Raw genomic sequence first — 13,024 nt, 5'->3', positions numbered from 1 at the left:
CTGTTTTTCCTTCTTTTTGAAGTTGATTTGGCAAATTGTGTGTCATATATCCAGTTTGTTAATAATTGTTGTCACAGGCTGTTACATTTAGAAAAGGAATGTGGATCCTGTTACAATAATCACATTTGCGCAAACCTTAGTTTTGAGAATTCCAAATAAGCAACCTGACTTCACTGAAATGAGAACAAACGTGATCTACAGCTATCATCTGTTTCATTTCATTTTTTTGGAAGATGTGGACCATAACAATTCATCCCTTTCAAAGAAGCCGGTTGGTGGAGATCAAAAATGAAAGCATACATATAGCACCTGTGTAGATGTTTGTATAAATATTTAAATTTTGCGACCTTGCTTGTAGTCATGGTGACCAAAATGCTCTGAAACTGGCCTCTGGTTTTTGATCCTCAAAATGGAGACAGTGATTGGATCGTGAGCATTGATTAGTCAGGGTTTGGATCCTCCTTTCTCATTCAAGAATTTATTTACAGATCAGTTCATTGTTTGGTTTCGTTTCAGTCGTGGAATCTGGTGGTTTCTTTGAAATGCAGATACCCGTGTCAGTCTCCCTTGTTTCAATGCGTGCTACGGTGAGAAACACATGGTTGTGTTGTTTTAGACTTGTATTCATCTGTATCTGCTCTGTGTTGAAGTACTCCCTTGTTATCAATGGCAATAAGAGACAGGGTGGTTGGGACTGTTTTAACTGGGTGCAAGGCACCAAAGGCAGATCCGGGAGGTTACAGGGGCCATACCCTCCCCCCAGCAAAAAAAATGTTTAAATGATGAATGGTGACCTTGTGGTCTTTTTGATTTCCTTCTATTCTCAAAACATGTAAAAGACCCCAAAGGAAACCTCACCAGTCAAAAAGGTCTTGAAAGGTTGCATAAAAAAATTCAAATTTTATCCCCCCCCCCAAATAAAGTGCATAGTCAAAGACTATACATTCCAAGTGAAAGTAGTCGGATAAGCTCATGGCATGGCCCATGTCAAGATTCTTTGAATGAAGGAAGTGTGTCCCCCTCTCTCCCAAGGAGGCAAACTTGGAAGATCTGCTTAATTGTATTATATTATTTGAGGAATTTTTCTGCAGAAATAATTAGCCTTGGTCAGGCAGAAGGGGTTTCATTTGTTAAGCCAACCAAGTAAACCACATCCACTATTAAATAAACCTTATAGGTGCAACATCTGTAAATCACTCTTTCTAACAACTTACACTCTTATACAGGGCGGGGCAGTGCCATCTGTTGGGGCATATGCTAGGGCTACCGTGGCTATTTGCTATGGGTTGTGTGGAGAGATGGAACTCACCGCTGAGATGCTCCGAACGTCTTTCCCCACAACGGCTGAGATATTCTTCTCCAAATTCCCGCTGGATGTTGGGTAAGCTGGGATGGCTGACATAGTCTCTATCACACCCGTCTTTAAAATTTTTTAACCAGGCAAAATTAAGCACTTCACTTTTGTAATATTTTTGAAATGTCAAAACCAATTTGATGGCAATAAAACACTTATTGAACTCTTCCCACATTTCCAGACAGCACTTAGGTTTTACCCAATACCCTCAAGGTTTTCATTATTGGCTACACTACTGTGTATTCTGATCGTTCTTGATATTAACTATTCAATTGTCCCTGAAAATGCCCATTTGCAACAATCAACATTTCAGAGTGTTCAACCACATGTCAGGTGTGTACATACCAGAAGACTCACTAAATTCAAAATAAAAATTTATGACGGTGGTCAACACAGTTAACCCTACTCTTGCTCAAAGCCTTTATTCTTTCAATCACCTTTGTATTGAAAAGAGGAAATTTTAACATGATTGACTTCGTCTTCTCTCTGCAGATTGAAATTGGATGTAGAAATGATCCCGTTGACAATTGTGCTGAAGGGCAAGGTCACCATAAGAATCCCGTTCTTCGGGAAGAAAACGCTTTTCCAGAAGGACCTGTACCGCTACCAAGCCTCCAAAATTTCCAGCAACATCTTCTACATTCAGACCAAGGATCCTGATCCCTCCCCACCAGAGATTTCAGAATATTCTACAGAGGTAAAAATACTTTTCAAGTCCCTCTGGGGGTTTCATCACAAGTCGATCACAGGTCCAATTAGAGGTTAGGTTGGTAACTTGACACAGGGCTACAAGACTTGGGATGAACTTGGCTGTAGTGTGTAATTTTTTTTTCTGTTTTCGAATGGAAATGGCAAGAGTCAAAGATGGATGCTGAAAGAAAATGAAAATTCTGATGTGCATTTTTATGAGGAATAACAATATCCTGGATGTGTGAATTCAAAAAGGGGGTGGGGCTGGACATCATCTGAGGAATACCATTTGTGGTAAAGAAGTACATGCATGTGTTCTCATGTGGCCTAAAATCTTCCACAAAAACGGGGTTTTAAATGCTTCTCCCACTTAAAAATCATTCAAACAACTTTGGAAATGCAGTGTATTGCAGCTACTATCTGCCGTTGAAAAGAGTAGACTTTTTGCTATGGAAAATGCATCCTCAAACCAGCATTTCTTCTTTGTTTCATGCCAAGCTTACTCTGGCATCTTTTGCTTTTGTAAAGGATGGTGTCAGTCAGTCTAGTGCTGGAGGAAACAACTGCGGGATAGAGCAGGTGCCAGGGCTAGACTACACAGAGCCAGCCTTCCAGCTGGAGATGGTGGCAGCTGACGACAAGAGCTTGGTCACGTTCTTCTACCAGGTCGGGACAGCCCCAGGAGGCAGTGATGTACTCTCCAAGACTGAGTTTGGAGGACCCTCGGCAATCATATCCCAGGTGAGTGTTGCCTTTGCAGCCTGCCACCTGTTCCATAATGACAAATGTAAATGTTATGTTATCCTATTCCAAAATCTCCAAATCTAGCATATCTCAAATCACTGATCTTCATACTATTAACACTGGGCAAAAATCTAGATGCAGTCCAGAAAGTAATTTTTCCTGCATTAGATATTAGCCTTATTAAGAATTAAGGTGAACTTTAACCCTCATAGACAATTAGGAAATATTTCTTTTTTTTATCAAATAAAAGGACAGTGTTGAAGCCCACGATCCTTGAAATTTGTTTCATTGTTAACAGATTCTTCTTGGTGGGCATCCGCTCCACTTCACCGTTTACGCCATGAATAACGGAGGAGGCACTGCCACGGCAACCTGCAGCCTTCCGACCTTTGATGTCACCCTCCCGACGGGCCGCATCACGCCAGACTTCACCTCTACCAGCCACCCGCACATACTTCGTGCCTCGGCAGTGGTGTATGACGACTCAGTCATCTTGATGCAGAAGGAAGGCGTCGGGTTTGGCCCTGAGATCTGGGGGGACCAGATTGTACCATGGCATACCGTTGATTTCACAGAGAGGGAAAACGTTGGACCATCAGGTATTAAGACTAGTAGGTCCAGTGCTCTCCTAAATAGGATATTTAGAGATAGATATTTACATTTTGAGATTAGATCCAAACTCCCAATGATGTTTGCAGCATAGACAGATAGTGCTCTGAAGAAGGGATTAAATAGGAAGTTGCCAATACATTCTGTTCACATTGCTGTTTTTTATTATTTGCAATAAATCAATAATATGTAATTAGAAACATATAATTAAAAAATTATAAGAATCATTGTGCAACCATTTATTTTATATTTATTTTTTCTGTCTACAGTTAATGACTTTGACTCCTTCACTGCTGCCAAGCTTGGCCGCCTTATCTCCACACCGACATCGACCATCATCCACCGCAACCCCAACTTCTGTGCGAGGGACTGCCTGGCCCTGCCAGAAACCAAATGCCTGAGCATCAACTACAACTACGGCGACTTCACCTGCGAGCTGCTGGAAGAAATTGAGGGCCATGGGGTAGAGGTTCGCGAGGTAGGGCAAACGTACTCTTGCTGTTATTACAACAGGGAAGGCATGCAGGTCACACTGGATGCAAGAAATTGTGAAATGTTGAAATGTCCATCTATTTTGGAAAAGAGGGATGCTGTTGATCAGTTCCTATTTTAAAAGAAAGGAACTTCATCCGCGGGTTACCCATTTTCTTTGCGGAAAACATCCTTTATAAGGAAGCTCCTTGTTGTGGACATTTTTATTCAATCTAGGTACATTCTGTCATATTAGGACACTCAAATAGTGCAACTTGTTTTGTCAAACCAGTCATACCTTGACATTCTGAACTTTGAATGGGTTCTTCCAGTTTTTCAAAAGGCAGGCAAGGCTAAATATAATGTATGACTTATAACATTTTCTGATTGTGTTCATTATTTGTGGCATATTTTTCATACAGCTGTTATATCTTTATCCTTATGAATAATCTGTTCAGTATCGTAGAAAGCTGTTACCATGGAAGACTTATTTTTTTCCTCTCCATTTTTAATTCATGTTCAAATTATGCCACTTTTGAGTGTGTGGACTTTATTTGTATTCTGTGCACTGATGGCGTTGCCCCCGGCGCCACCTTTTAAAAGGTAGTTATTTTGCCCCCCCCACTTCATAGGCCTACCAGCTGTTGCAGGTACATATTTTGCAACCTCATAATTGTATTTTGTTCAGTCTAATGGCCGATGCTCACCCCCCCCTTTTAAAACCATTCTGCCGCTGTTGACTCTGTCACAGACAGCAGGAGTACTGGCAAGAGGTAAAACTGTGCTTCCAAACTTCATCATCATTTGTACTGTGGTCAACTTAGCACTGAGCTTGACTTCTGTCAGCTGGTGCCTGAGCAGCATAGTGTTGAGAAAGCAACCTCATACAGTGCCCTCAACAGGGCACGCTCAGAACTAATAGTAAACCACGCTTTATGACCTTGCATTTCAGTCTGGACTCTTTTCCCACTTTGAGCGGCTCGGTGTGGGTCACGCTGTTGAGTTCAATCATGAGTCGCTGGGGCTTGTCCACAACAACCTCTACTACTTCAACATTGAGCTCTTGAATTTCGTGGCTTATGAGAACATCATTTCATCCGTGGCCATCACTGCAGACTTTACGCCACCAGAACCAGGACTGATCATCAACAGGACCAGGGATGAAGTGGTGCATGAGCCCTGTGTGGATTTCACTCCAGAGGAGTGGGAGAGACGATGCATTGAGGACACACCACTGGATAACCATCGGTACAAAATGACAGCTAATACAATCTTCTGCTGTTACACCTTGTGCCATTTATATTTTTTTCTATATTTTGATGATACCTACCACAAATGGGCATATGCTGTTAGGGGTAGGAGTTCTACTGGTTGTTAATTGTTCAGCAACTTGTCTCATGCCCTCAAAATGTTATTTCTGATGATAATGTTATCTTGTTCCTTAACCTCAGATATATCTCTGATGGCCCTGGTTCCATGACGGTGTTCAACGGCCATGAGGAACTAGTGGACATGCTGTACACAAGAAGCAATACCTTCATGGCAGGTAAGGGTGGGTGGAGCTTATAAGATGGGGGCAGAACTGTATTTTCTCATTATTCTTCGAGTAAAGCTAAGGTCTCTTACCAAATGGCCAAAACAGTAATCATTGGGCTTGAGCAATCAATTTCTGTTTGCTCAACGTGAGAATATATTATCTCCCAGACATGCTGCAGATAGTGTTATCAACAATATTTAAGTAAGTCACGTCACCTCTGTCTGTACCCAATCACTATTGATCGAGTCACATGTCACAAAGCCATTTAAATAAACTGTAAGTTTCCATCAGTGGCATATGCAGTAGTGGGGCAGGCATGGCAGGGGGGTAAGGTGTCCCCCTGACAGATTTTTTTGCTGCTATGTTTATTTTAAATGTATTTATTCAGTTTTTATTTTAATATGTATGTATCAAATGTTAGCACCAAAACCGTAAGAAAATAACACCATGAAATGAAAGCTAGGATTTCGGGACCGTGAGTGAGGCTTTTAATATTTTTTCTCCCCAACATCATGTCAAACAAGCCCAAAGCCACATGCCCCCCTGACACGAAAAGCTGGATACGCTGCTCCTTTCCATCCTCCAGTACTGCAGTACTAGTGTAACTAGACTTGCAAAGTGCCTGTCTTTTACAGACCAGGAAGAAAAGTAGGAGCTTCATGTATGTGCTTCTTTGTAGTTAAACTTTGAACATATTCCTGCTACATGTATAGTTCTGGCTTGGGATAATGTTCAGGGACAAGATGAACTGATGAGCAACAGTTCAATGGAGAATGGCATGTTTCTCTCTTTAGTGTGTATTTTTTTTTTTTTTTTATTTAAACAAAGCAGTCCGTCTAACATCTGAAATAAGTTCGACTCCTTCACTTATGTATTTAAGTCCCCCTGTTTCGAATTGGCTTTCTCTTTCTGAAGTTATCTCATAATACTAAAAATGCTTGTGATCACTTCGAAAGTGTTCTCTTTTGTGCAGCCAACTGGGAAGGTTTCCATGACAATGAGACCGGCATCCATGGCTACACCTGGTCCATTGGTTATGATGTCTGTGACGATGATGTCAGTATGCACATTGACCCCCATGCTCATCTATTTGATGAATCAGAGTGGACCCATCAGGGACTCGTGGTCAACGTCAATCTCCCAGGTATTCCAACATCAACAATCAACAACTTTGGGGGTGCATTCAAGCAAGTTACTCGTTTTACTCCTGAGCGCTCGAACGGCTGGAGTACAACCCACGGGTCAGCGAGAGTATACTCTTGCTTGAGGAGGAGTACGCTCCTGCACCTGAGTGTAATGCGCACGCATCCTACTCATGTTAACAAGAGTAACTGCGCGAATGCACCCGTGTTGTCAGATAAAACTATTGGATAGGATTGCTACCATATATTGGCAACTATAGTAATTACTGTAGGGCAACCACAAGTGTGCATGGGTATTGTAGTTGTCTAATACGGGCGATTCACAATAGTGTGCCTCCAAGAGTTTGCAATGCATTGGCCAATCACAACGCCCGAAATTTGTCGACCCTTTAAAACGCGCATTGGGTCGACAAATTTCGTGCACTGTGATTGGCCAACGTGTTGCAAATTCTTGGAGGTGCACTTTTGTGAAATGCCTGTATTGTTACTCATCAGATTTTTGAAGAGTGCATCAAAGGACCTCTTGAATCTTAACTTTTTCAAACCATAGACTGCAAGGGTTTTATGTTGGGTGAAAATATCTATTAACTTACATATTTTGATGTGGCTCAAAGTTATTTACTGTATTTATGATTTTTAAATCCTGGATCTGTGCCTGCCACTGAATAAAACTATGCAATAGAAACAATTTTCTTGACAGTTCCATTAGAGTTTTGAGAGCATAAGATAAATACAATTTTCTTTGTTTCTCACATCATCAGATGGTGCATATTTCATCACTGTGCGTGCCCTCAACAAGGTGCAATTTGGTGGTCCCATGGCACTCACTGTGTGCCACAGCACCCCACTCGTTATCGACAACACTCCGCCCATCATTTACGGCATCCATGATATCACCTATGACTCATCCATTGGGAGGATTGGACTGCAGGTCAATGCAACGTAAGCAGTCTTTTCTCGTAATAGTTTTAAATTCACTTAAGATTGCTCAATTGCACAAAGATACACATGTAGGTTTAAATCAGGTATTTGTTGTTGATCGGCTGTAGCAGCAATATTTAACATTAACCCTAACTCTCCTCAATCCTTCACCTGTTGGAGGATTGAGGAGGGTTAGGGTTAACAAGCAAGGTATGACTAAGTCTGCAGGAGCATGGCTGTGCTCTCGTATCCTCTTATATGTATTATATGACTTCTTAAACCTTTCCATACATGCACGTATACGCACAAATGGCAAACTAGGTGGGCATTTGGGAACCTGTTAGAACTTTCTCTCTGTGCTCGCTGTGTGCATTTGGAGAATGGAAAGTTGGAAAAATGTCACTTGAGGCACATACATGTCTGGTTTCCCTGGATATCAGTGAATTTATTTTAAATACATAAGAGTAGCATATGTGATATGCAGAAAACACTAAATAATTTTTTGTGTACTCAATGATTTTGAAATTTGAATAAAAATTTGTTTAGGACATAAATCTTGTTTTGTGAGTAGAGAAGAAGGAACAGATAGAGTGGAACTGATTAAAATATATAGACAGGATTTCGTCCCAATAATATTTAAAATATGTTTTCAAGCAGATTCTTAACTATGCACCTTTAAGACAATTTAAATATTTTATTCCATCTTCTTGGTTTCTCTTGATCTTACACAGCGACCCTGATTCTCATCTGTTTGAGTATCACCTCGCAGCAGGTAGGACACCTAGGGACAAATCGCTACGTGATTGGGAGGCTCACGTGTTGGCCGAGCAGCTCTTCATGGACTTCAAGATACCAAACGGCATACCGTGCTGGCTTAAAGTCCGAGCTGTCAACAATGGTAAGAAAGATGCTTGCACTTTGGAAAGGGCAATCAAGGCAGATGGTGAACATTAAATTATCAGTGTACCTATCCATTTTAAATTTCACCACACTTATTTGCATAATAAAGTATATCGCTTATCATTTATAAAAACAAGAATTCTTTAAAAGTGCCTATATATGTCACCTGGCTCATAAGCCTATGGGTGAATCCAGAACTAAATTTTTAGGGGGTCCAAACTCGTTTTGGGGGCCAAAAAATTGTGAAATTGTTGCATATAACCTTTTATGGCCTTTCTAAATTTTGGGACTTTCTGCATGCTTTTAGAAGGAAGGGAAATAAAATAGGCCAAAAAAGTCAAATTTTTGTCATTAGTCCCCCCCCTCAAATTTTTGGCCCCTTTTTTGAGGGGGGCATGGCGCCCGTTTGCCAACCCCCCCCCCTTAAGCCACCCTTGCACAAGCCTAAGGTTCAGAAATGGGAGGAAATCCCCGAACAAGTTTTGAAGGGAAAGCCCCTTGAATCAGGAAGGATTGACACTCAACCCACACTTTAGCCTTGGCAGGATTCGAATCTGGATCGCAGAGTATCTGCGCTTACCTGACTTCCCCAAAATGTGGATACACAACATTGTTTTAAAACCAAAGCAATTATACCTCCATCCCTATTTTCAGTGGTACCAAGCCCTTTACAGGCAAGTCCTCAAGCATTGTCAGATCACTTGACTAATGTCATACGCATTTACATGTGCACTTGAAAAGTGATAGACCTTGCGTCTTAATATGGCACCCCTTATTATTGCTGGCTAGTGTAGGCAGACAGATTAAATATACATGATGTGGGTGTGTTTTTAACTCTTTCCAGTTGACCTGAGAACTATCGATCATGCCGATGAGCCAATTTTAGTCGATGACAGTCCTCCAATAGCCGGTGACCTGTTTGATGGGCCCTATGCTGGACGAGATCTTGTATTTACCAAAGACAGGAATGAGGTAAATCTCTCTAAATGACATGTAAATATTCCCTTTCCACGATAGTGCATTTATTTCTAAATATTGTATGAGCTTTTAAGAAATGGATATCTCAAATTAGACCTCGTCAGCAGTATAAATTAAAAAAACTGCTGTAAAAGTAACCTACGGATGTTCCTCAGTATTTGACTTTTAAAATTTTTGTGCCTTGTTATCTAGATTTGTGCCAATTGGTACAACTGGTATGACCCCGAGTCAGGTATTTCCTCCTATCTTTGGGCAGTCGGGACCCAGCCCAGCCTGAGTAATGTGGTAGACTATATCAAAGTGTCTCGTCGAGAGCACAGCGCCTGCTCCGGCTATGTGACCCTGCAGCATGGTGAGACGTATTACTCCACACTTGTAGCCTTCCATGGCGGTTATGACAAACTCAACGTGTCAGCTTCTTCAGATGGAGGTATGCAATCGTATTTAGTGACATTTTCCTCAGGGCAATGGAATACTTACTCTTCCCCAAAGCACAGACGGAATTTCATAACTGTCTCAGTGGTGGTTATTATTATTCTCCCAGCCATAGTTATCTTGATCATAGCATATTCATTATCTTCTATGTTCTCAGTGACTGTGGATCTAACTCCACCGATTCAAGGAAGTGTCTATGATGGCCTGCTGCCAGGACCCACAGATCTAGAATTTTCCTCAAAGCCCGCCACTGTGGAAGCCCAGTGGGAAGGATTCTCAGATCCTGACTCAGGAATTGAGGATTACCAAGTCACAGTCTATCGTAAACACAATAGCAGGTACAGATGGATTAGTTTGTACTAGACTGCAATACTGGTGTATCCAATGTAAAGACCGCTCAATGTGAGTTTCTCTATATTTCTGCTTCCTGGATAGGGATTTTTTCTACTGTAAAAGCCGTTAGAACTCAATAAAATGTACTGTATATGCCCCAAATCCTTTTGAATGTTTCATTTCATGCAGCTCTAATGTCACAAATGACTTTGAGGTAATCCACAAGGCCGAGTCAGTTGGCAGGGATACATCCTCCATCGAATGGCATCACTTCCACCTCAAACATAAAGACCAGGTTTACGTCAACCTACGCACCATCAACCAGGCTCTGAATCATATCGACACCCCTACTAATGGCTTCTTGGTGGACCTGACCCCACCGAACCTGCGAACCCTGGGAGACGGGCTGGTGTATGGAGAAGATGCTGACTTCCAGGTGAGTGTCATCCTCATGTAGGTGCTGCGCTGTCTTACTATATATAAGGCACCTTATGCCACCCAACCTATACTGCAAATAAAATATAGATAGATAAGTGATGAGACAAGATACACACACTATTAAGTAAAAAATGTCATAGTTATAAATCTAATTACTGTCATTCATTTGTCCAGAACAGTCACACGTAAATTGTATAAACAAAAAAAACAATTACTAAGATTTAATTTGGGACATAATTGGATAACCTTTTTATATGATGTGTGAGTGCAGACCATAACCTCTTACTTTTATCCAGTTTGAGAGCTGGTGGAAATAAACGGTTTAATACTGCACTCTTCAAACTAACTCATTTCTGACACAGTGAGGCACAGTGTTTTTTAATCTGTATGATTTGTTTACATTGTATCACGCAAGTTTTGACTGCTGCTTGTGCCCCCCCCAGATTCCTGTTATTAACCTTTACTAAATGTAGCTTAGGTATCGTGTGTTCTTGATGTACACAAAATGCTGCAATAGACATCCTAGTTGTCAACTAACATCCACTAACTTGTGTTTTGGTTTATACAGTCACATTCTGACAGTCTTGCTGTACACTGGGACTACTTTGATGATGAGTCAGGCATTGAATCCTTTGAACTGGCCATCTATGAGATGCGACAGGGGAACAAAATCAAGATCTTCCCTGCAGGTGAGACTGCATGTGGAACACAGCTTTTGGCTAACATTACTCGAAGCCAGATGCTGTTTACATTTTTGCATTTGCTTCTTCTAAAACTTCTCTCGTTGGTTTCAGACTCTGACCCAAACAGCTTCGAATTGATCTCGGACGTCAACGCAAAGTCGCACATGCAGACCGGTCTAATGTTGCGCGGAGGGTCTATCTACATCACGCGTCTCAAGGCCAGGAACCAGGCAAAATTGGTAGCATCTCACGAGACGAGCGGCATTAGGGTGGACCCCACCCCTCCAGTGGTGAGTCTCGCATATGCTGCATTCTTCTTCTGATAGTTCTATATTGGCCCTGCAATTTGCATGTATCGTGCATATATGAGTAAGCATGTTGTGTACTTTCATTTTATGCAAGCATATTGAGTCATGTACATGAATATTGTTCACTAAGGAATTTAAAGACCTTGTCCAGAAACCCATCAAGAGTTTGTTACTTTGTACACCTAGCATGGCACGATGCTGCCACACAAATACTATAAGGGCCTTTCTGACTTACAGTTATAATGCGCAGCAATTATCCATACCATCTGACGCATAAATAAGGTAAAGATAGAAGGGGAAATGATATAAGGAGGAATTTATGCATTTATCTAAAATGCATTTCACAGATTTTATTTACATTCTTGGGTAACGTCACCATTGGGTAGTGTACAGAATGAATGGGACTTTTTGGAAATAATTTCCCATGGAACATTGTCTTCTACACTAATCCGAGGTGATGTTGTGTGATGGCACTGCTCTCGCAATGAACATTTATACACTTAGCATGCACGTGCATCCCGCGCTGTTAGTCGAAGAGTTGAAGAAGCAAGTAGGCCCTAATGAACGTATATATCACCTGTCCACAAGTACACTGCTGCAGGTTAATACTGAATTACACTATATTATATACACAGATTGAAAAGCACTTCTGGAAAACGTACTGGAGAGTTACTGTATTTGCATTCACAGATGAGATATGTCCGTGGTGGCAACCTGGATGGAGAGATTGAAGAAGTCATCTATGGGTACTTGTACCAGAACAGTCACAGCACCATCCAGGCATCTTGGCTGGCTGTGGATGGACAGAGTGGTATCAAGAGCTACTGGGTGGCAATTGGAACAGCTCCAAGTCAGTAGAACAAAAAATAATGCCTCCAAAAGAAACTGATCAGAAATTTTTTGCTAAATTCTGAATATATTTTGCAAAGCTAAGGATCTGTAAAGACCAATTATTTCTGATAATAACCTTGAGTTACCAGCATCGTTTAAACATCCTGCTATATCACATTTCCATTGTTTAGCTTTAACTGACCGTTAAAAAGCTGCCACAGCATGCATCAAACAGCTATTTTGATAGTAATATCGGGCCTTGAAAACGTTTGTACGACCTCCTTCATGATGTTGGATGGGAAACTTGTGATATTTAACAGGCTAATTAACTCACTTAGCTGTGTGTTTTTAACGACAGGACAATCGTGCTACGGACAAAAAAAAATCAGTGGGAAACTAATTCATTATTATGAATTACAAATTCGTTATTATGAATTATTATATGGAATTATATTCGCTGTAATGAATAAAGAAGCTTTAACAACACCTAATTTCATACCTTAGCTGGTGATGAGTATTGTTATGCGCAGTTGAGTACATTTGTGTAGTATCTGCACAACATGAATGTTTCCATATTATTATTATTAATTACTAATTCGTAGTGTTGGTAATCCATAATAACGAATAAGTAATCCGTAATAACAAATTAG

The 13,024-nt window shown here is 40.9% G+C and overlaps 1 protein-coding gene across 1 annotated transcript in view; it reads left to right on the top strand.

The window, feature by feature from the left end:
* Positions 1–13,024, top strand: part of LOC110985344 (uncharacterized) — a 96,861-nt gene that overhangs the window by 50,979 nt on the left and 32,858 nt on the right. Inside the window, 18 exon segments of the mRNA XM_087146159.1 lie at positions 517–587; positions 1,227–1,381; positions 1,847–2,051; positions 2,573–2,785; positions 3,087–3,387; positions 3,667–3,875; positions 4,821–5,116; positions 5,320–5,414; positions 6,379–6,549; positions 7,309–7,489; positions 8,200–8,366; positions 9,213–9,340; positions 9,539–9,776; positions 9,939–10,119; positions 10,304–10,550; positions 11,121–11,241; positions 11,347–11,525; positions 12,234–12,393. Of these exon segments, the coding sequence (XP_087002285.1) occupies positions 517–587; positions 1,227–1,381; positions 1,847–2,051; positions 2,573–2,785; positions 3,087–3,387; positions 3,667–3,875; positions 4,821–5,116; positions 5,320–5,414; positions 6,379–6,549; positions 7,309–7,489; positions 8,200–8,366; positions 9,213–9,340; positions 9,539–9,776; positions 9,939–10,119; positions 10,304–10,550; positions 11,121–11,241; positions 11,347–11,525; positions 12,234–12,393 (3,318 nt within the window).

The sequence above is a fragment of the Acanthaster planci genome, linkage group LG14 (assembly GCF_054643075.1).
Source record: "Acanthaster planci isolate LZ-2023a linkage group LG14, COTS_SCS, whole genome shotgun sequence".
Taxonomy (NCBI): domain Eukaryota; kingdom Metazoa; phylum Echinodermata; class Asteroidea; order Valvatida; family Acanthasteridae; genus Acanthaster; species Acanthaster planci.
The sequence above is the reverse complement of the archived record's forward strand: the minus strand, read 5'-3'. Positions and strand labels throughout refer to the sequence as shown.